Source organism: Fusarium falciforme, chromosome 9 (assembly GCF_026873545.1).
Source record: "Fusarium falciforme chromosome 9, complete sequence".
In the NCBI taxonomy this organism is placed as follows: Eukaryota; Fungi; Ascomycota; class Sordariomycetes; order Hypocreales; family Nectriaceae; genus Fusarium; species Fusarium falciforme.
Genome location: NC_070552.1, coordinates 307335 through 329915, shown reverse-complemented (window position 1 = coordinate 329915; position 22581 = coordinate 307335). Strand labels below are relative to the sequence as shown.

At 44.1% G+C, this 22581-nt stretch overlaps 8 protein-coding genes across 8 annotated transcripts; 5 read left to right on the top strand and 3 right to left on the bottom strand.

The window, feature by feature from the left end:
- Positions 1 to 152: 152 nt before the first annotated feature.
- On the top strand, positions 153 to 1343 carry NCS54_01100500 (Pectin methylesterase family protein; the record flags this gene model as incomplete). Its single annotated transcript, XM_053156292.1, has 1 exon — positions 153 to 1343. One exon carries the CDS (start codon positions 153 to 155, stop codon positions 1341 to 1343), a length of 1191 nt encoding a protein of 396 aa, XP_053012267.1.
- Positions 1344 to 2252: 909 nt separating this feature from the next.
- Positions 2253 to 3497, bottom strand: NCS54_01100400 (Putative endo-xylogalacturonan hydrolase A; the record flags this gene model as incomplete). Its single annotated transcript, XM_053156291.1, has 1 exon — positions 2253 to 3497. One exon carries the CDS (start codon positions 3495 to 3497, stop codon positions 2253 to 2255), a length of 1245 nt encoding a protein of 414 aa, XP_053012266.1.
- Positions 3498 to 4173: 676 nt separating this feature from the next.
- NCS54_01100300 (Pectinesterase) lies at positions 4174 to 5497 on the top strand (the record flags this gene model as incomplete). The annotated part of the gene is made up of 7 exons (XM_053156290.1): positions 4174 to 4487; positions 4546 to 4699; positions 4749 to 4869; positions 4919 to 4966; positions 5016 to 5107; positions 5162 to 5310; positions 5362 to 5497. 7 exons carry the CDS (start codon positions 4174 to 4176, stop codon positions 5495 to 5497), a joined length of 1014 nt encoding a protein of 337 aa, XP_053012265.1.
- A 928-nt stretch (positions 5498 to 6425) lies between these two features.
- NCS54_01100200 (Putative Exopolygalacturonase A) lies at positions 6426 to 7893 on the bottom strand (the record flags this gene model as incomplete). The annotated part of the gene is made up of 4 exons (XM_053156289.1): positions 6426 to 6647; positions 6712 to 6773; positions 6828 to 7112; positions 7161 to 7893. The coding sequence occupies 4 exons, from the start codon at positions 7891 to 7893 to the stop codon at positions 6426 to 6428; spliced, it is 1302 nt and encodes a 433-aa protein (XP_053012264.1).
- A 1276-nt stretch (positions 7894 to 9169) lies between these two features.
- On the top strand, positions 9170 to 9408 carry NCS54_01100100 (MFS domain-containing protein; the record flags this gene model as incomplete). Its single annotated transcript, XM_053156288.1, has 2 exons — positions 9170 to 9198; positions 9264 to 9408. 2 exons carry the CDS (start codon positions 9170 to 9172, stop codon positions 9406 to 9408), a joined length of 174 nt encoding a protein of 57 aa, XP_053012263.1.
- Positions 9409 to 9696: 288 nt separating this feature from the next.
- NCS54_01100000 (uncharacterized protein) lies at positions 9697 to 10918 on the top strand (the record flags this gene model as incomplete). Its single annotated transcript, XM_053156287.1, has 3 exons — positions 9697 to 9923; positions 9997 to 10617; positions 10666 to 10918. 3 exons carry the CDS (start codon positions 9697 to 9699, stop codon positions 10916 to 10918), a joined length of 1101 nt encoding a protein of 366 aa, XP_053012262.1.
- A 2307-nt stretch (positions 10919 to 13225) lies between these two features.
- NCS54_01099900 (Hypothetical protein) lies at positions 13226 to 14476 on the top strand (the record flags this gene model as incomplete). The annotated part of the gene is made up of 2 exons (XM_053156286.1): positions 13226 to 13586; positions 13641 to 14476. 2 exons carry the CDS (start codon positions 13226 to 13228, stop codon positions 14474 to 14476), a joined length of 1197 nt encoding a protein of 398 aa, XP_053012261.1.
- A 3466-nt stretch (positions 14477 to 17942) lies between these two features.
- NCS54_01099800 (MFS domain-containing protein) lies at positions 17943 to 19603 on the bottom strand (the record flags this gene model as incomplete). The annotated part of the gene is made up of 3 exons (XM_053156285.1): positions 17943 to 18273; positions 18334 to 19381; positions 19435 to 19603. The coding sequence occupies 3 exons, from the start codon at positions 19601 to 19603 to the stop codon at positions 17943 to 17945; spliced, it is 1548 nt and encodes a 515-aa protein (XP_053012260.1).
- Positions 19604 to 22581: the final 2978 nt, after the last annotated feature.

Below are 22581 nucleotides of genomic sequence, written 5' to 3'. Positions count from 1 at the left end.
AAGACGCATTGGTGGGATTGGCGATTCGATATGAAGGGCGAAGAAACCGTCGTAGGAGGAAGAAGGGCATCTCCAGAATTCCCTCCGCTTCCTCTTGCTTGCCTTGAGTTTTGGCAATTCTTACACTTCCTTTCACTCAGTGCTCGATCATCATGGGATTAAAGCTTTTCTTCCAAACTTTTCTTGCGCTTCGCTTGATGGCAGGCTTGGCTGCTGGTCACGCAATTGACTTTGCCAAATGCCAGTTTCCTACATCCAACGCTCTGAAGGGCTGCCCGAAGGGAACCATTGTTGTTGGACCCAACACTGACGTTGCTTCTTTTCAAACCATCCAAGGAGCTATCGACGCCCTTCCCAACAATGAGACCCCATACACAATCCTTGTCCTCGCTGGCAACTATACGGAGCAGTTGAATGTGACGCGCCAAGCCCCCGTCACTATCCTCGGCCAGACTACAAACCCAAGATCTAGAGCTCAGAACCTCGTCACGGTCTCGTGGGCCTCAGCAAATGGACACGGCTCTGGCTTCAACGACAACGCGTATACATCCGTACTCACTGTTGCTCCAACCTTGAATGCCAGCCTTGTCGGTTCTGGTCCGACAGGATTCAATGTGTCTCAGGATACGCCATTCGGAAACTCTGATTTCAGGGTCTACAATATCAACTTTCAGAACACCTTTGCCCAGCAGACAGCCGGTCCCTCTCACGCAGTCGGCGTCAGCCGTGCCAACGCTGGTTTCTATTTCTGTGGCTTCTATTCATATCAAGATTCCGTCTACATCGGGCACCTGGGAAACGCCTACTTCTACGCAAACGAAATCGCGGGCCAAGTCGACTTCCTGTACGGGTTCGGAACCGCGTGGATTGAGTCATCCAATCTCACGTTGCGTGGCTGCGGTGGCGGCATAACCGCCTGGAAGGGTACCAATACAACCTTTTCCAACAAGTACGGCTGCTACGTTTCCAACTCGTACATCAGGGGCGCCAACGAAAGCGTGGTTGAGTCCAACCGCGGCAAGTGTTCTCTCGGCCGACCTTGGAACAGCCTGCACAGGAGCGTATATATAAACACCTTCATGGACGCCACTATACGACCACAGGGTTACACAGGCTGGGGCACCCCTACGCCACCAAACAGCACCTTCATGGCCGAGTATGGATCATATGGGCCGGGCTGGAGCCTAGAGGGAAGGATGGACGGTAATGCCACGCGAGTCCTCACCCGCCATGCAGTGTGGCCATATCATCAGCCCAAGAACGTCTTCATGAAGGCCGATGGTAGCCAACCATATGTGGGCTGGATCGACAAAAGGTTTCGCTCGCCATGGGCGGGTGCATAGAGCTTAGGTGTAGACTAGAGCAACGACGTCCGCGAGCGGGAGACACGTGAATGGCACCTCATAGCCTTGTAGCTAAGTGTATTGGGGTTGGGTCTCCTACATAGAAATAGACGAATACATGCTCCTTTGACCGTCTTGTCGCAGATGACAGGATATGCAATAAAATTGAAGGCATAGATTGTGACTCCGCCTGTCGCATTAGCTGCTGAGGCAAGAGGGAATGCGCACTCCGCTAGTGCTGTCGCTAATAATGACTTATGGCCTGAATGTAGCACCGCGGAATTCAGTAGGTCAACTTGAATGAAGCGAAGCTATTTTACGTCCTAACCGAGGTAGCATAATCTTAGCGAAGTCAGGGCGTCAAAGGCTGTGCTGGCCAATTTTCATGGGGTTTGGACACACAAATTTTCTTTTTTTGACCGCTCAATAAGGCCACTGTTGAAGAAGGGGCCCGGGAAGACGGAAGTAGGGCTTCGCCATAGACAGATAAGGAACACGTATTACGGAAATAGGAAAGGTAGGCGAAGCGACGCCAACAAGTAATCATATGTATTTTGGTTAGTTGACCGGGAACCCGAGTTGAAGCTGGGGGAGTCTGTTTAGCTCACAAGTGGTAGCTAGCCTCACTAAAACACTACAAAGGAAACCTCTTGGGCGGGCCATTTATTTCAACATGTAAATGTTGCGATTGAAAAACATGACTGACGCAGTTTGAAAGACATTAATTTGGCTGTTACGAGTCCGGGCCGTCGCCAATGGGCAAAGAAGACTGGCTACACTACCTTAATTGGAATGCTGCAGGGTAGTTGGGTAGTGAGGCCAAGGTGCATGAGCATTAAGCATCTAAAAAGCGAAATATTTGGTTCTCACTGTATTGCTAAAAAGAATCCTACTTGAACACCTTCAATCCTAAGGATTACTCTCCACACAGTTAATACCAAGTACATCGGGTGATATGTTATGGCACAGCAACTGGCCTTGCCCTTTAGACGACTCGACGGTCCACTTCTGACCCTTAAACTGACAATTATCGCCTTCCGTTGGGCAAAATATGTGACCGGTAGTGGGTGCATAGTGGGTGCTAGTCTTTCCAGAGAAATTGTTGATGTAAATTTCAGTGACTTGAGCCGGGCTAGGATTCTTCTGACAATAATCCTCGTCCGAGTTGTAGCAAGTGTCAAACTCGAACGCAGCGTCGCAGTTATCAACCTGGACACCGTCCCATGTGACGTTACGGACAACCGCCGTGCCGTGGTCGCTACCGCCAGGGTAGATCTTGATACCAGCAGCCTTAGTTGAGTCACGCATAATGGCGTTCTTAACATAAACGTTCGTGACAGAGTCCACCGAGCCTGGATATTTGCCCAAAGAACCCACGGAGAGACCGTGTGAGCCTTGGCAGGTGATATCAATGACGGTGGCATAGTTGCAGCCGGCCTTGAATGCAACGCAATCATCATCGTTTTGGATGTATATGTTGGAAAGTGAGACATTTTCTGATTCTCCAATGTCAAACCCGTCCGTATTCTTGGGCGGATACGTGGATTTGCTGATGGCAGTGATATTCATGTTGGAGAAGCCGATACGCGCACTCTTCGACCCGACGCTGATGAACACATTTTGTGCGTTCTTGAGCGATATATCAGAAATCTCGATATCGGTTGAACTTTCGACTGTGAGGAGGGTAGGCCGCCGCAGGTCCTTACTTGCTCCGAACCGGTCCCACGCAGCTTGGCCATTGCCGTCGACCAGGCCGGTGCCAAGAGGACTGTGTATCTTGGCTCCGTTGATACCTTTGACTCGCACCATGTACCGAGTGTTGTTCCAGTAGGTGAGATCATCAGAGGCCTTCAGCCGGCCATCGAGTCGAACCTCGCAGCCAGCACAGCCGCTGAAGTCGAGTTGGCTTCGTATCATGTAGGTGACATCTTGAGGAAAGACGATGACGCCTCCATTGCCGCAGTTTTTGAAAGCCGCTGCAATTGCCGGAGTGTCGTCGAGAGAAGCTGTTCCTCCGGAGCTTGGCGTGCAAGTTGCAGCTCGTTTTTGGACCCGGTCTGGAACAGCCCGGTCCACCAACGTAGGGCTTGCCATGGCCTCCGGAGAGAGGAAGGCCACAAGAGGGCAAAAGAGATGTAGGAAACGAAAAGCCATTGTATTCACTATCAGGATGCAAACTGTGCTAGTATGTCTGGGTAGGTCATTGGGTCACCACCCATTAGCTTCTCAACTTATATGTTTCATATCAGAAGCCATCACCTGCTGTTTGTTCATGGACCGGCTAAATTACCCAACTGAGAACTGCCGTGGATCCGGGGCATCCGAGGCCTCATCGGCCCACGAGAACCCATGAGCCATGCTAAAACCCAGAGTCAACATGGGGCGTCACGCGAGCTTTTAGGCTAAAGCTCTTACCCCAGATAACAGGGGTTTAATTATGGAGGTGTGGGTAAGGGGCATTGCGGAGGACAGTTCGCGTCTCGACCGCGTATCGTTGGAGATACAATTCGATACATGAGAGTACTTCTTGCAAAGTCGAATTTCATTTTCAAGACCTCCGAGCAGTAAAAGTCGCTGATAAAATCAATTTCTACTCCGCCTTTCATCTCATTAATAGCCGGCGTGTTTTGCCACTTGAACTTAATTTACGCGATTTTCCACGAATTAGAGAAGCGTAGATGCGAAGTTCTGCCCCTGTTGTGGCATTGCGAAGACATCTAAAAAGTTCGCCGAGAGCCCTGATCCGGATCTTGTCAGGCTGCCCACACATAGTTCCTATCTTCTGCCAAATCTCACTTCATTCCAAAACAATCTTCTCTCAGTTCTCACTATGTCGCCCCACGGACGATCGCTCTCTCGGGCGATATGCGCTTGGATGTTGTTTCTTGTCCAGTGGATCAACTTTTCTCAGGGACTGAGTATTTCTCCAAGACAAGTCACTTCGCGGACGAGCCCTCCCAACGGCTGTCTTATTGTAAGGGCTAGTAATGCACAGTCAGGAGAATTCACCAGCCTCCAGGCAGCTGTCAACTCAATCGGATCCTCCACCGAACCCACCTGCATTTTCCTCTACCCTGGCACCTACAATGAGCGTGTGGATATCAGGATCAGAGCTCCTCTTACTCTCTATGGATCCACTGTTAAGTAAGTTATACCTGTGGCCAATTTTCCCGAGGTACTATAGCCTAACCTGAGTGCACAGCACCAAAGACTACAAAAACAACGCTGTCACAATCAACAATACACTTGGATCTTTCGACGCCGGATCACTGGACGCAAGCTCCACCGTCAATATCAGATCACCAAACGTCAGCACTTATAATATTAACTTCATCAACGGGTACACAGCTGGACAGGTAAGATTTCTCGAGAAATCAATCATAGCTGCCTCTAACCTTTCCGCAGGCCGTTGCGGTCACAGCCAACGGAAACATGACTGGTTTTTACGGTTGCTCGTTCAAGTCATGGCAAGATACGCTCTACGCCAAGAACGGCTGGCAGTACTATTCCAACTGCTATATCGAGGGTAAGTAACGACACGCCGGTCTAGTTTAGCACCGACTGACAGTATGCAGGGGCAGTAGACTATATCTTCGGCGATGGCAGCGCCTGGTTTGGTGAATGTATGTGGGAGCTTGTCTATCCATCAGCAATCATCTGACATTCCACCAGGTACCATTGCGTCCAGCGGCCGTGGATACATCACGGCATCGTCGAGGACCTTCGACAATGACACAGCTCGCTATGTTATTGATCACAGCACTGTAATCCAGCCTACTATTTGCTCCAACTTGTACCCCACGCTAACATGCCCGTAGATAACTTCGACCGGCCAGAGTGACCTGACAGGCCAAGTTTTCCTAGGTCGTCCTTGGAGAGTCAACGCCAGAGTCATGTACCAATATTCCACCTTGACCAAAGTTGTTAACGCTGAAGGCTGGGCCCCAATGGCAGATGGGGCCACTCCGTGAGTAGAAGTCGCAACCCTTGATTAGCATGAAATACTGACACGTAGAAGAACGTTCCAGGAGTATCAGAACACTGGCGACGGAGCAGACACGTCGAAGAGAAAGTATCTCACCCCAGCCAATGGTGCTGTGCATAAGCAAGACCTTTGGGGAAAATCGTACCAGTGGTATGATACGAGCTACTAGGAAGTCATTCTGTGGTACGCGGTATTACCGAGTCCCTGACATGTCGCATCAAACAATGAACTCGGAGCCTGTCGAGTCTTATTCGGGTGACTTGGGGCCATATATATAGAAATGGCAATGCGAGCACAGTACTCTTTTACTCGGAAGCCCATGACACCTTGGTTTCTTAGGTGCCAACTTGAAACGGGCTCGTGAATTCAGAACTGACAGAATACTGGGTTCTATGGGCTTGAATCTCAGTCAGACTATATCGCCGAAAAAAAGCCGATGCTCTACAACGGCAAAAGCGGATGGCGTAGCTGGGGGAGAGTTGGGGCGTAAGGTTCGGGTTGGAGTTCTCTCTTTCGGTATCCTTCCTCCCTTCACTCTTGCTACACAGAGTCGTCGTGTCAAGTGCTCATTTAGAAACCGCAGGCACATAATCTTATTTTTGCTGTATTTGAGTAATGTGCAATCTCAGAAGCGGAATGTCATACATCCTAGACGCCCGGCGCGGCTGTGGAGACGGCTGCGCATGAAGTGCAGACGCTGATGATTTCTTTGCGCCGAGAATTTGTTCATCCGGCAGCCTTCCTCAAACGTTTAATATTAAAAGAAACAGTGCCATCAATATTGTTCATCATAGAGTCTGGGATTTGCGTGACGGACTGGAAATGTTGGTCCAGTGGTGGGGTTGGTGTAACCTGGATATTTAGAAAAAAAAAACACCCCGTCCTGCATAATAGCAGCCTTGATGGTGGTATTTAATATCATCCCTATCTGCGCGCATATACAGGCACGCCATTCTTGGAGATACTATTGCGGTTCGGCAAATGGACAAAAGTCAAAGATCGTGACTCAAGCCGCCTTTCTGTACTGCGTCACTTAAACTTAGCCAACCAGTCTGGTAGGAACTTCTTCCTAGGAGTCCTCGTTTGCCTTGCCAAGTCTAAACACCCTGACAGTTGATGTCAAGGTCCGAATCACCCAAGTTATGGCACGTGAAATAGCCCTTGACGCCTCCAGGAGGGCTCACATCAATATTGTGGGCAACAATATTTGTGCAGACATCGGGAGAGCTACAGATAAGCTCGCCGACCCGTGGGGCATATCTTTTGTTTGTGGTTCCAGTAAAGTCTAGGAACGTGACATCTTCAATCTCCAATTTGGCCTACAAGGTCATGGAATGAGCCCAGGATCTCAAACACGGTATCCAAAAGACAAACATCACTTACCGGATACTCATCGCACGCGGATTGATTCTTACTAGAATAGCACTGAGTGATCGCAATGGCATCTCATTCCAAGTTAGCACCTTAGACGCTCGATTGTAAATATTAGTGGGACTCACGATCGTTACCAACATTGTGGAAAAGCTCATATGTCACGTTGCGAACTCTGCCGCTACCGCCACCCTGATCATTAACACCGCTATTAGGAGGAATGCCGGGCCAGACTTTAATGCGAGCACCATCTGTGGCCCCGGTCATCGTGATATTATAAACGTAAATATCTTCGACAATGTCAGTCTGGTCAGCGTATTGACCAAGACTGCCGACTGATATGCCATGAGAGCCAGTGCAGTCGAGTCCCTGAATGATAACCGAGCTAGAGTTCGGTTTGAAGGATACGCAGTCTGATATGTTAGCTGTTAGACCCAGTAGAGGAGATAATGCCAACTGACCATCCGTATTGATAACCTTAGAGTTTTGGATAACGATGTTGCTGCTACGGTAAGTATCCCATCCATCGGTATTTTTAGCCGGGGCAGACGCGTTCGTCTGCACGGTATCCAAGAAAATGTCGCTAATTAGGATGTTGGAGGAATTAGAAATAAAGTTAAACCAGCCTGGACCATTCCTCATCGTGAGCCCGGTGATAGTGGATTGGTGAAGCCCGTCTGTGCCAAATAGAGTCGGCCGTAAGACATTCTTATCGGTGACCATGGCATTCCAGTAAGTCTGGCCGTGGCCATCAATGGTACCCTGGCCGCCACCGTAGATGTTGACGTTTGAACCACCGAATCGCCAAAAGAGGTTGACAGTTTGGTAGGGGTATTGGAAGGTCTTGCCCGGCCAATATGTAACGTCGTCTTTAAAGTATATGGTGCCAAAGATGGCAAAGTCGATGTGGTCCAAGAAGGTGAGGTCAAGCGCAGTGGCGATGGTGTACACGCCTTCAGGAAAGTAGACAGTGCCACCCCTGTTGCACTTTTTGGCGGCTGTCAGGATCTCAGGCCCAGCATCTTCAAGCCCGGACTTGACGGTGCAAATCTTGTGGCGATTTGGGCCGTGAGGGACGCGGAAGTTGCAGGGCGCTTTGGGATATGCCACCAGTTTTGGAAATGGGGGCAATCTGGGCTTGTGCGCTGCAACAACCGAAGCCAGAATCCAACAAAATAAAGTAAAGGGATGCATCGTGGGCAGTATAGATGAAGACATTGGTTTTTCAATGTTTGAGACGGTGATTGCCACGCTATATGGCCATGAAGAGGCTGTCTAAGGAGAAAGTGCTGTCACCTTTTATGTTCCCTTTCGTTCTTTGATATCGGATCAGACTTCCTTGAACTCATTTCAATTCATCCGTCATTAGAACATTCTCGTTGAAGTGACCCCAAGTGACATTACGATCCCGTACAGTGACATAATCTCGAGTTCCGGAACGCTCGGCGACTTCGACAATCGCAACCCTGTACGGGTAGCGGGCGCTTGAGAAAATTGCCTAGCAGTCTAATTTGGGTTTTTGGTATTATGCTAAAGAGATGTAGCGCAGGAGCTAATACCTAGTGAGTCGATTAGATTGAGAAGTCAAAATCTACAGACTCAAGCTTGCGGCATGACGTGAAGATGGGCCCGCTATGCAGTTGCCAGCCTCTGAAGCAAGGCTTGAAGGACGGTTCTCGGCTGAATTTAGCCTGTATGCACTATGATTACTATTAGCACAAGGACTACTGGTTGGTGGTATGTAGAAGTGTTTTTACATTACCAGTCCGGTGTTTGAAGTTGGAGAAGCCTTCAACCGTCATGTGGACCCATCTTCACATCATCGGACAACCTGCTAGATTTAGCCTGAATACCGTGATTATGATCAGCGCCAGGACTGGTTGGTTCTAGAACCGTTTTAACCAGTCCGGGGTTTGAAGTTGGGGAAGCCTTCATCGGAAAATCGGCTTGCAACATGACGCCACAATTAGAGTTTGACTACCCATGTCGGCCGAGATGCTCCCCGGCCATCTGAAGTATTCAACAAGGGGCTGTCAACGCCTGACATTTCGGCTCCCCGGTGCTCATCAGGCAACTTGGCTTCGTGCCATGAGATCATCTGCACCGGGATTGCTAGCATGCACGTTGGCTGTATTGCGACGACAATCACGAATTTAGCCAAAATAACTTGGGCAGTAAGGGAAAGTGTTGAAATTTCTTCCTCCAATGAGCATGATTCAATCATTCCAGATGCAAAGTCCGATCACGGAGGCCTCAAGCATGGTTCCAGAGCCCGTTCCAGAGCCTCAGCAGAATTGTCGTGATAGTGTCAACGAATGATGCATGACGCAGTATAGAGAAGCTATATCAATTAACTCAGTTCTTGTCTATCGTAAAATCTATTTTGACGTATTCTCTAAGCTTATATCCTTCTCACTCAGCTCTACGTGCAGCATTTCGCAAACTTTGGGTGTTGATAGCTCTGCCCAGCATGACAAACATTCAGCTGGTTTACAACTGGTGAGTTCGTCGAACGACAGGGACTGTAAGGACCCAATATCGCCTGAATACTGACCTGAATCAAGGTACGCTGCCCTTGTTGCAGCCGGATGCATGGTCCTCATGGGATATGATGCCTCTGTTTTCAACTCTATTCAATCTTCTTCCAACTGGAAGGCCCACTTCGGCCATCCTAATCCGAATATGATTGGTCTCATCAACACAACCTAGACGGTGGCAGGCATAGTAACTGGATGGTTTCTATCTGGTCCTCTCGTGAGTTTACTAGAAATCTTGCGTGATACCTATCTTCTAACCTTATCCCAACGTAGGCGGACTATTTAGGCCGGCGTTGGGGAATGGTGACTGGCTGCATCTTAGTCGCGGTCGCGACCTTCATTCAGACGTTCAGTCCGCGTCATAAGATAGGCGTATTTATCTTTGGCAGAGTTTTGATCGGGGCCGGCCAAGCTATCGCCACCAGTACGTATAACGCCAGTAATTCAAGTTATATCTAATATGCTCGCAGCGGCGGGTCCAATCTACATTGGAGAGATCACCGAGTCCCATGTCCGCGGCAAGGTTATGAGCTTCTGGCAGCTGTTCTTTTCTGTTGGGTCCTTCCTGGCGTATTGGATCAACTATGGCGCTCAAGACCTTACAGGGGAATGGGACTGGAAAATAGTTGTGATTTTCCAGCTGCTGATGCCGGTCATCGTCACCGTACAGCTTCCATTTATTCCAGAGTCCCCAAGATGGCTCGTCGGCCGCAATAATGTTGATGACCTCTCGACAAGCCTTATCCCGGATTCGATCTAGTCCCGAGAAGGTCGAAGAAGAACTTCTGGCTATCCGACAAGCTATCGAATCTGAGAAAGAGGTACAGTCTAAGGGATGGAGAGCATATTCTGCTCTTTTCAAAGATGCCAGCATCCGCAAGCGACTATATATTGCCTTCTTTCTCAATGTTGGCCAGCAGCTCAGTGGCCAAGGAACTCTCAACAGCTATTCATCAACTATATATGCCAAGGTATTTAAACGCGTCAAAACAATTAACCTCATCAACGCCCTCAATGCCACATTGGGTATTTTTTTCACGCTTAATGCTGTCTGGACCGTTGATCGATACGGCCGCCTATTCCTTTTCCTTGTGGGCGCGTGCGGCATGGCCCTCTGCACGATGATCATCCCTATCGTTGGTCTTACAACACCTGGCACTGAAGATAAGAGCCGGCCGGTTGGTATTGCGATTACATTCCTAGTCTTTCTGTTTGGCTTCTTTTACAAGCCAACCTGGGGTGCGACAACCTGGATATATACTACCGAGATCTTTCCACTCAAGATCAGGGGTCCAGCTGTTGGCATGAGTGTGCAAATGCCTAACGTTGCCAATGCAATCTTCCAGCAATTCTTTCCTACCTTCTACCAGAATGAGGGCCTGTAAGTGGTCTTTGTCTTCCGAGCGAACTACACTAACGGCATTTCCAGCAAGACGTTCTTCTTCTTTATGAGCGTCAACATTTGCCTAGCAATTCTTGTCTTCTTTACCCTTCCCGAGACGAAGCGAGTCCCTCTCGAGGAAATGGATAGCCTCTTTGGTGGTGTCAGCCATGTTGGGAAAGGTGCTGCTACCATTCACGACGTCAACGCTGCAGACGCCATCGGGGAACCTACTGAAAAAGCAAGCATTCCTGTTCAAGTAACGGTCGCCACACTTGTCGATAACGGCAAGAAAGTCTGAGCAGAGCACTACCGTGTTGGAGAAGAAGCGCTCACGGGGGCCAGAACAAGAACAACTTGAGATCGCAAGGACGTGAGTCCGCCTTGTTAGATTGAGCCTAGTTGTTGCTGCAACAGCATCGTCCTGGAACCTCATGAACCTTCATGCCCGAAATTTACTCTCTTTTTGTTAACCATTTGCCGAACTCGATATTGGTACTTTCCACGTCCGAATTGTGTATCATAGCCTACTAGGCGCTAGCTACTTACAATGCGCTTTTTATCTAAATTGTGATGCGCAGGTTGTTCATCCGGCTACGTGGTGATACTTTATTTCAGTAGAAAATTACCTTATGCCAACTTCTATCGATGGAATAAGGAATAACCTTATGTACCAAAGAACATGTAAATAGAGCTGCAAATGATATAAGTGTCTAAACAGCAACAGCATGATACTTTCACATGAGGCTAAAATGGACGACTCGAGCAAGATATTTGTATCAATGGATGAAGACCGGAAGTGTATAGGGAGCAGTGCAAAATGTCCCTGCTTACGACACATTTTGGTAGGAATGCAAATGGTCGTCAACGAGACTGAAGGGTGTTTCATTTCAGACCAGGCCCCGGCCATCGATCAAGAATTGCACAAATTACGAGGCGAAATCGGCCTGTGAATTATGGATAAATTAACGTTTTCCATAAGTGAGTGTCTCACACAAGTGAGTGTCCCAAAATGAAATTTCTTAGTATTTATACCTTATTTTAAAATTATTTTAAAAAATTCTAGGAAATTTAAGCTTCTTTTAAAATAGCTAATATTTTATAAATAATATAATTATATAATAGAAATTAATATATAATTTTTCTAGATTTATTTTAAAAATTACTTACTAAGTTATTAAAAAAAGTCTTATTTGTATTATATATCTAGCTATTTCTATATAAAGGGATTTTTTAAAAATTCTAAAAAAATACTATATAGTCTTAATTTTAGTTTAAATAGCTAGAAATAATTTTTTAAGGTTTTTAATAATTATATAGTGAGTTTTAGAGATTTAAGCTTTAGCTATTTTAGGTGCATAGTATAGCTGGGATACTCGCTTGTATGGGACACTCGCTTATGGAGCACGTTACCTTTATTTCTGTTTTCCAAGTTAGGCGAAACCGCGGCTATACCGTATTGGGCAATGTGCGCTAAGGCTGACCATGCCTCGTTGGTTACCAAGCAACCTAGGACCATACCGCCGCAACGGTGCGGGGAGAGTGGGGCGTGAGTGTGCGTTGGGTCTTGCATAAGCCTACGGTAACTGACTTTTAATATATTCTACCACCTCGTCATCTTGCGATAAGGTATTAATCCACCAACCACATTTTAGGGTTTACGTAGGCTTATGAATTTATAGTTTATTAGTTATCCTCTCTGTCGTCTATGCCTTAAAACCTAGTGGCTTATATATTTAAAGCATTTATCCGGAGTCCGTTCTATACTCTGCTCTGGCTAAGCTAAGCATACACCTCTATCAAGCCCATTTAGGACAAAATCTCCGTGCCACGCGCACCGGCGACCGGCCTAATCAGGCCTAAGCCTATCGATCTCGCCAATCTAACAAAGTATGAATGCCGAGCTTCCGGTGCGAGGCAACCACAAGGTGCTGTCATGTGGTTGGACTCCACGTGCTTATACGTGCAACCATGCCAAGAAGGGAACAGCCAAGGAGGGAACAGCCAAGGAGCAACAAGGCCAGAGAAGAAAAGACGACATACTATTACTGAACGACACTAAGCTTATCTTGACCTTTGGACCCGAGTTAGAACCTCGACTTCGCCACATAGCGTCCCGACAAGAACGCTACTCTATATGGAGACCAGTGACACGAGACAGCATGCATCTAAGCCACTTCATTGACGTAATGCGCTCCTGGTTATTACTTAACTTGGCGGATAGGGTCCGACCTGCCGGTTCCTCATGGCGACGATGACCGGCCGCTTTGATGCTCAGATCCTCATTTAGCCGTATTAGCCTTGCGTGTCCAACCTGCGAGGCTTTGATTCGTGGACTTGGTTTATGCGTGAGGTTTTCAGCCAGAAATTCGGCCGCCTATCACTTACATGCGCCACCAGATGGCACCATTACTCAAAGTAGAGGCTGAATGGACATTCGATGACGACATATGACTGCCTTTCACGTCACAATACACTCTGAATGAACATTACTCTGTCTTGTGTTGTAGATATATTTCTTGTGGCCTCTGCTGTGTCATTCAACCCATATGTTCTTATATGCCTATTATCTCTACCCTCGGCATTGCTTATCAACAAATACTTCGCGATGTCTAGAAATAACGTGCTGCTGCTTATTGCAGACGATCTGGGAAAGCAGCTCGGATGCTACGGCTGCCAGTACATGAAAACACCCAACATCGACAAGCTTGCGGCAGAAGGCATTAGATTCGACAAAGCATTTGCAAGCAAAGCATCGTGCAGCGGGAGTCGCTCCACCATCTATACCGGACTTCATACACATGAAAATGGCCAGTACGGGCTGAACAATGGAAAACATCATTTTACGACATTCGATGATGTTGAAACTGGCCCATCTCTTCTCGGCAAACATGGTGTCCGGACGGGCATAATCGGGAAAGTTCACGTCGGCCCCGACGCCGTCTATCCTTGGGAATCGAGGGCAGAGAGCACGACTAGAGATGTCTGGTGGATTTCTTAGCGTGTTGCTGAGTCCTTCCAAGAATCAGAAGAGGATAGCAGGCCATTTGTGTTGACGGTTGGTTACCATGACCCCCACCGTGACAGGACTCGAGGAGGATTCGGCAATGACGACCCCGTGGATGCAAGAATCCAGAGGGTAACGTATCGACCTGAGGACATGGTCATCCCTGAATTCCTATCAGACACCGTTGGGTCTCGACAGGAGCTAGCGAGCTACGCGGAAGCCATCAGTCGACTTGACCAAGGTATCGGCATGATCCTACGAGAACTAGAGCATTCGGGCTTCGTGGAAAACACCTTGGTCATCTTTATGAGCGACAATAGCCCACCGTTTGTCAATTCCAAAACTACCCTATATGATGCCAGAGTCAGTCTGCCCCTCATCATCAGACACCCAGGATCGGTACCTGCTATTAACCCCAACTTGGTGTCTTATGTTGATATATTGCCAACCATTCTCGATTGGGTTTTAGGGAATACATTGGGTAACCCCAAGCAGCAGCTTTCTGGTCAATCCTTCCTTCATATCCTCAACGAGGGCCAGGAACTATCGGCCTGGGATCACGTCTTTGGCTCTCATACGTTCCATGAATCTCCAAACTGCTGGCCAACTCGTTATATACGGACCAGACGATACAAGTACCACCGGAATATTGCTTGGCGGCTTGATTTTCCCTTTGCGGCAGATATATGCGGGTCACTAACGTGGGAGGATATTCGGAACGCCGAAAATAGTCCAAAGCTGATTGGCAAGAGACTGATGAAGGACTACTTCTTCCGTCCTCCAGAGGAGCTTTACGATCTATCAAAGGATCGGAACGAGGTGATGAACATTGCAGAGAATACCGAGTATTAATAATCTTCTGGCTTAGTTAACCCATCGAGGGCTAGGGTTTGATTATAATAAAGAATATATTTTTAATATATTATAGCATTATATCTTAGTACTAATATAATAGCCTTTTTTTTAATCTTTTATTATTTATACTTAAAGAGTTATACTTAATTATATTATTATAAAAGGTTAAGCCTTTTATAAGGTTTATAATTACTTTAATCTCTATATAAAAATAAATACAGATTATTTTTTAATTTTTCTTAAGATTATAATCTCTTAACATAATATTTATTAAGTTTATATTTATAAGAATTATAATTAATTAAGTAACGTACTTGATAAGCGAGCGACGCAGTCAAGCGAGCGACGTACTTTTTTTAACCTCCTCTATAGTAATCGCAATAAAAACACCATAAACCATCTGATCAATTAAAACTACTCACTATACTCTTCCCTAGATGTCTCAATCACTACCTGACAGGTCCTTGTATTATGCCCGGGCTTGCCGCAGACACCACAGCGCCGAATACCCGGTCCGACCGACCTTCCTCGACCACCACTCCTCGACGATTCGGCCACTACCTGCGCATCGATATCCATTTGATTAATTACTTGCCTTCCTTCCTCTACCGTTATTACCCCTTTTTTCTTTAATCTAGTCCTTTTTGCCCTCCGGCGCTGGCTTAGTATCTCATTTGCCTATTGAAGGTCTTAGACCTCTGCCCTCACGAGAGCTATCTCATGCATAACTGCCTTTGTTCCCTTCGCAAGAGACTTTAATGCTTTAAGAATTGACTCTGGAGAGCTGCTTTGGTGCCTTCTAATCTGTCTTTCAAGGTATTTAGACTGAGATTGGGCCTTAAGCATAGTCTTTGGGGTTTTTGAAGCCCAAGGGGTTAATGGTTTAATTATCTCCTTAACCGGCGTTGGCGTCCGTAGCTGAATATTAAGCTTTAAGACCATAGTTTCTGGGTCAAGGGGAATAAGACTAGCTCCTTTAAAAGCCCCCCTGATATTTCTTTCTGTTATAGTGGCCTCGTGTGCGGCGTAGAAGGCTAGAAAGAACTTAGTCTTTGAAACATGAGTTATAGAGCATCTAATTAGATGCTCTATTTCTTAATTATAAGCCTTCTTTAGCATGCTAAAGCACCCGACGTTAAGGGGCTGGAGAAGGTGAGACGAATGAGGTGGCATATAAAGCCGGATAATCTTCTTTTCCTTATAATATCTCTTAAATTTGATGGAGTGGTGACTTTTGTGGCCATTAAGGATTAAGAGACGATAAGAACTAATTGATTGATTGGTTGTGCATCGGTCAAAGTGCTTAAGCCACTCGAGACTAGTCTTATTATCGGTCTAGCTATTTTGGGTCGTCGCAATAGCCTAATCGCCTGGGAGGTTGCTTTCTTGGTATTAATTGGCGAGGTGATATTGGCCCGCACCGATGATAAACGGCTAGATCGCCTAGCCTTCCGCATTGATCGCCTGAATGACCGTAATCCATTCCCGGTTTCTAGGCTGCATTGATTTCGGCTTTGAACGCCTTTCTGCACCTGTGATAACCATTCCGCTTGTAATTATACCTATAAGAAAGCCGGTCTCGTTAAAGTTATAGATATCATCTGATTGGATGCCGTACTTCGCGATTGTGTTCGCCATAAGCCGAAACCAATCGCGGATAATCGTTGGGTCTTCGCATTTAGCTCTATGGTAGTCGTATTTACGAAAGAAACGCGTCTTAAGGTTAGGGTGCCGCTTAACGAAGTTATGAGCCCAATGCGTGCCAACTAGTGGCGCGTCGCGGTCGGCAAGCAATTGATTAGCTATTTCTTTTATACCACGTAGCCGTGGGGGAAATCCTCGCGAATCTAGGTCGAGAATAAAGTGAATAAGGATATCTTCCTCTAGATCTGATAATTTGCGTGATTTGGGGATAGTATTAAGTCGAGCTTGAATGCTATTTCGTCGCCGACGTAGCCTTGGCTTAGAGACCTGGTAAGTCTTTGTAGCCTTTTGGATGCTTAGATTTGGATTATTTTGAAGAGCTTGAAGGGCAAGAAGGGTTCTAGCCTTAATATTCGACTGTGACATATTTTGTGGTTAGGAATCAATTGATCAAATGAAAAGTTAGATGTAAGAGGGAAAAGTGCGTCGCTCGCTTGACTGCGTCGCTCGCTTATCAAGTACGTTAATAAAAGTTATTAAAGTATATAATAGTATTATTATTATTTAATATAAAAATTTATATTTTTTTTTCTTTTAATATTTCTTGGGATAAAAAACCTTTTATATAATATATAATTATATATATATTATAAGATTAATATAATAATATTTATTAAGAATTAAGATATTAATTTAGATTTTTATATTAAGTTTATTACTTTAATTAAAAAGGCTTTTTTAATAATATTAAGGCGCCTAGGGGTATTATAAAACCTTAAGCGCTTTATATATTAAAATAAGCTATTATAACTTAAAAAGCTTAGAGATATAAACCTTAAAAAACCCCTTTTTATTAAGGCTATAAAGGTAAATATAAGCTAGGTTAATAGCCTATTAGAGGTAATCTAGCAGCTAAGAGAGCTATAATAAGCGGAAAACCTCTATAGATAAAGCGAGGAAGTTAGAGGATAGGTTGTAGAGGATATATTGCCGGGGGGGGGGTGAGGGGATTAAAGTTGTTAAGTGAGTCATAGGGGTGACTTAAGAGGAAGGAAGAAGGTTTTGGTCGTGAAGGTGGAAAGGTTTAGGTTATGGAGGAGGATTACGGCGAGGATCGGGTAGATTAGAGCTTAAATGTAATATCTCGGCAAATTGCTAAACTTCTGCTGGCTCGTACATATTAACTTTGAACACAATGGACTGACTTCACAAGGGTGATGGATGGGGACTTGGAGGATGCCCCGCGATATATCCCCGTCTTGGCTGCAGAAGGTGATGATCTGTTGACATCTCCAGCGGTGGCACCGACTGGAGTCGACAAATCCAGCTTGGTCAGTAGCGCCAAGTTCCGCTTGCCAGGATCGCCAAGGATCTTGTCAAATATTAAGGTGAAATTGTGTATGCATTGATGATTGCACCAGTCAATCCATGAGAATTGTCCGAGGTCTGAGAACCCAACGACAAGATGCACTGAGTCGTGCAGCTCTTTGTACACAAATGAAAGTGTTGCCTATTTTACGCAGTAACAGCTACCTTACGGGCAGCTGCTCTAGTGGAGCCAGGGCTTGATATGCGGCACTTCCTCTTTCAGCACATATTCAACAGATCTTCAGCTGCCAAACGTCTTGTAGTTGCTGTTGGCTGGAGTCGAGATGGTGCTACTGTTCACGACGGATGCAGAGGCGTCAAACAATGTGATTCAATGACACGATGACCAGGTTCGGAATGAGCTAGCCTCTCGAAAGATGTAAAACTAGAGGGATGATAACCTTTTGGCTTCGCTGTTGTGAGACACAACTCAATGTTGTATCTCAAAGCTTCACGCGGTCTCCTTGTGGTCAGCGCCCAGAACAGCCTTGGACGTCTCATGTCCTGTGACGGCGGCCATTTCTTTGTCGAAGATAACAGCCATCTCTTCTAAAGAATGGCCCTTGGTTTCCGGATAGAAGAAGTAGATAGTCACGGTGATAGCGACTAGGATGACTGCAAAGATGATGTAATACTTCCAGCCGATGGCGTCGAGGGCAATTGGGTTGACGAAGGTGTTGAAGAAGATGGCAAGATAGGTCGACAGCTGGGTCACAGCGATGCCGCGCGCACGAAGCTGGTAGGGCCAGATCTCGGCTGGGTAGGAGATAATAAGTGGCGTACTGTAGAACACGTTAGCCATAGAACCCAACACAAGTCGGTAGGATCGAAGCAACACTCACAAGGCAATATCGTAGAAGCCATAGTAGATATACAAGAAAGGGACGACTGCGAGACCAACGGAGCCTCTACCTGTAGTTGCGAAACCGCCGGATAGCCCGGAGATCAGGATATAGCTAATGAGCATGCCCACAGAACTGATCAAGAACAGTGGTCGGCGACCTAGACGGTCAACCATGGATGCAGCAAAGGCGGCTAGAATGAGGTTCCAGATTTGCAGGCAACCGTTGATGAGTGTCTGATCGGTGATGGAGGTGATGCCAACTGTGTTGAGAACCATGGCGAGGTAGTAAGAGACGACGCCAACTCCGTTCCACTGCGCGAAGATTCCTAGACTGGCTGAAATAAAGGTACGGTGGCGGTTTCCGGGTGTCGAGACCAGGTCCATCCAGGACGTCGAGTTGTTGGCTGCCCTTTCAGCCTCGATGGCCCGTTCGATCTCAGTGACCTCAAAGTCAACCAACAGAGACTGCTCATCACCCCCGGCATGGTACTTGGTCAGTGTAATGCGGGCCTTGGATGAGTCGCCCTTTGCGATGAGATAACGCGGCGACTCGGGAATCATGATGGCTGCGGGCAGCACCAAGATGGGGACGGCAATCTGTAGAAGAGAAGGAATTCGCCAGGCCCAGTCGCTATCGTAGTTGCGCGTACCGTATGTCACCCAAGCTGCCAGCGTCGAACCAACGTACCATCCGCTATTATAAAGGGCCGTCAGGAAACCACGATGGGTAGGGTATGCGATCTCGGTGATCAACAACGGCGCAAGACCTCCCCACCAGGCGCTGGGCTGACCCAGAAAGAAGCGGCTGATGATAAAGCCGGTTGGATTCGGAGTGAAGGTTTGGAGCAGAGATCCGAGGCAGAGAAAGAAGTATCCCACAAAAAGACCTTTCTTTCTGCCCCAGCGGTTGGCGAAGTATGCGATGACCGGGTATGCGAGGGTGGAGGAGAGGGCTTGGATGGCGTTGATGAATCCGAGCCACGCGCCGGCTGGATGATCCATAAACTCGAACCATTGAGGCAGAGCCATCAGGCCGTTCATCATACCTACGAAGTTAGGTTAAAGGCTAGCCAATTGGGGGGACGTTGGTCAGTCATACTTCCATCGTATCCGTTTGCTGCCGAGAGAAGTCCCACGCTGATGGCGTACCCGTTGAGCAACAATAGATGCTTCTTTTTGTACCAGGGACCATCGTCGGGGAGAACGCGAGCAAGGTCCTCGCCAACGGCGGAGCGGTTCGCATGGGCTCCTTTCGACTTGCCAAACATGATGGCTCGAGAGTCAAGAAGAAAGGAGGAGTGTTGTGTCGAAAGAATTCAGAATGGGCCGTTGCCAAGATTGATGATACTGTGCTCGAGATGATCTAGTGATAAGTGCCACTGCAGGACATGGCGATAGGGCGTCTGAGGAGGTAATTATTTATACTCCTTGATCATAGCAAGACGCTTTGAGTTGCAGAGGCAACCCTCTAGAAATCCTGCTGATCGTCCATGAAATCCGGGGTTGCCTTTGAGGGGAACTTTGTCCAGAATTGGGGTGCAGAGTCCGGGGGGGGGTTACAGAGGCTCGTGTGATGCTTTCAAATAGGCGAGTGCTTCTCGTGGAGTCTCAGAATTCACAGAGCTTGGCCGGTGCTCCGTAAGATTTGGCTCGTATGAGTTACATGACTCATGCCTAGCCCAGATTGGTAGTGAGAACGGGGACGCCACTCGCTACCTCAGAAACCTTAACGGCCTGGTTGTGTCCAGTCGGGGTGGACTCGGCCAAGCATCAATGCCTTTGATAGGCGACTAATAGGTGGGCGCCTAGGCGCGGCGCCTAACTAAGCTCCCAAAATGGCGCTCAGATCCTTTCATTCATCCATCCAACTTTCTTCACTCTTCACTCGTTCTACTATATAAAAGCTTGAACAGAAAATGTATTATATTATAAATAAGCTATATTTTAACTAGTATATATTATTCCGTCTAGCTAGTCTCTGTATATAAAGCTTATAGCTCTTTATTATCTCATTTTATATTCTTTTAAATCTCTTATTTTCTAGGAGATTATTACTAATCTCCTTATTGACCTAGGCTTTAATGCATTTATCCTTAGCCTTACTCTAGTCTAAATATATTAGTATGTCTTTTTATATTTATTCTCTTAATCTAATAAAAGTAATATATTACTTAGATATTTATATATAGTTTAAATATTACTTATAATTCTATTTACTATACCTAAGTAAAAACCCTATTACCTTATAATATTACTAATTATTATTATATTACTAATAGGCTATGCTATATATTATATACTCCTAGTAGTAATATATCTTTTATATATAGCCTAAGGGGAATTATATTATAGTAGTAATTATAAAGAGGGGTTAGAAAAAAGAGGTGCCTCTTTAACTAGATATCCTTTCCTAATAGATCTTAGTAGAGTTTTAATTAAATAGCCTATTATATCTATTATAAATTAGGGCTATCTATATGGATTACCTTAATTTATATATATTACTTATATTATTATTCCTAATCATAATCCCTTTTTCCCTTTTAGGCTATAATAAGAGATTCCTAATTAGGCCTAGGTTACTATAAATCTAGAGATTACTTAGCTAGCTATTTATATATATAATTACCCTCTAAGCTATTATATAAGGTCTAATTTAATGTACCTCTTTAGCAAAAAGGGTATTACCTTAATACTATTATAATTATCTGTAAATAGCTTCTTTTATTAAAGGGCCTTTAAGTAAGGCCTAATAATATCTAAGTATTTTCTTAGGCCTTTATGTCTTTAAGACCTAGGCTAAGGAACTTTTATTTCTTTTATTTTATTCACTTTATCTTTATTATAAGCTTAGATTACTTAATACCTAAGTAGGTTTCTTATTATAAGAGGCCTTTCTTAATATTTATTAATTTTTATAATTTCTATATTTTAATTTTTTAATATATTTTTTCTTTTTATTTATATTATTAAATTAACTTATTTAATTATTAATCTTAATTATATTTTTATTAATTATATTATTAATATAATATTTTATTTTTATTATATTCCTTAGGCTTATTAAGATTTTATTTTAATATATATTATTAATAATAAACTAAAGATTTATATTTTATATAATTATAAGACATATAATATAATAAATATAAAGGTTTTTTTTTATTTTTTTATTTATTAATTTCTTATAAATTCCCTCAGAGCTCTTAGTTATAACCTAAATATATTAAAAGGCTATAAAAAATCTTTATAAATAATACATTATTTTTAGTAATAATTAATCTTATTATTAAATTTTAATATATAGCTTTTATTTAAATTAATTATAAATTAGCTTAAAAGTTAATTTTTAAATAATTAATTATATTTATTTTATTTACTTTAATTAAAGTTATTTTAAAAACTAAAATAATACTTTAAAAGCTAATATTCTTAAGGTAATTATTAATATTTCTTTTTATATAATTAATATATTTTTTTTAAGATTTCTTTTAGTTTAAATTAAATTAGTCTAAGTAAATATTAATTTTTCCCTTTTTAATATTTAATCTTAAGTAATAATTATTATCTTATTATATATAATTAAAGGCTAATTAGCTTATATACTTAAGGAGGCTATCTTATACTTAAATAATTATAAAAATACCTTTTATCTTAAGGAGATTAATATAAATAAGCTTATTCTTAACATTAATCTTAGCTTTACTTAATAATTAGCTAATTATTAAAATAATTTAATACCTAATTATTTTATTTTATATATTAAGAAGCCTTTTATTTATAATACTTATAAATAGGCCACTTTAGGCCTTACCCCTTAAGGTTATTTAACTTAGTATTATTAGATTAATAGGAATAATAATAACCCCTAGGCTAATAATCCTTTTAATAATCTCCTAATATTTTATATTTATTTTCTTATAGATTTATAGCTAACTAATACTATAGGCTTTTAATCTTATTATTAAGTAGCTAATTAATTATTTTTTTTTTAATTATTTTTTAGGTTTTTATCTTTTATTATTAATACACATTAGCCTTATTTTCTTTTTTTAATAATTTTATAATATATGTTATATTTTTTATTTAATTACTTAATATACCTTCTTAGAGGTATTAATATTATTAAGAAGTTTCTCTTTAAGCCCTAAATTAATAATAATTATAAGCCTATTTCTATAGCTTATAGTCTTAGCTAAATAGCCTAATAATTTATCTTTCTTATTAGGCCTCTTAATTAAATCTA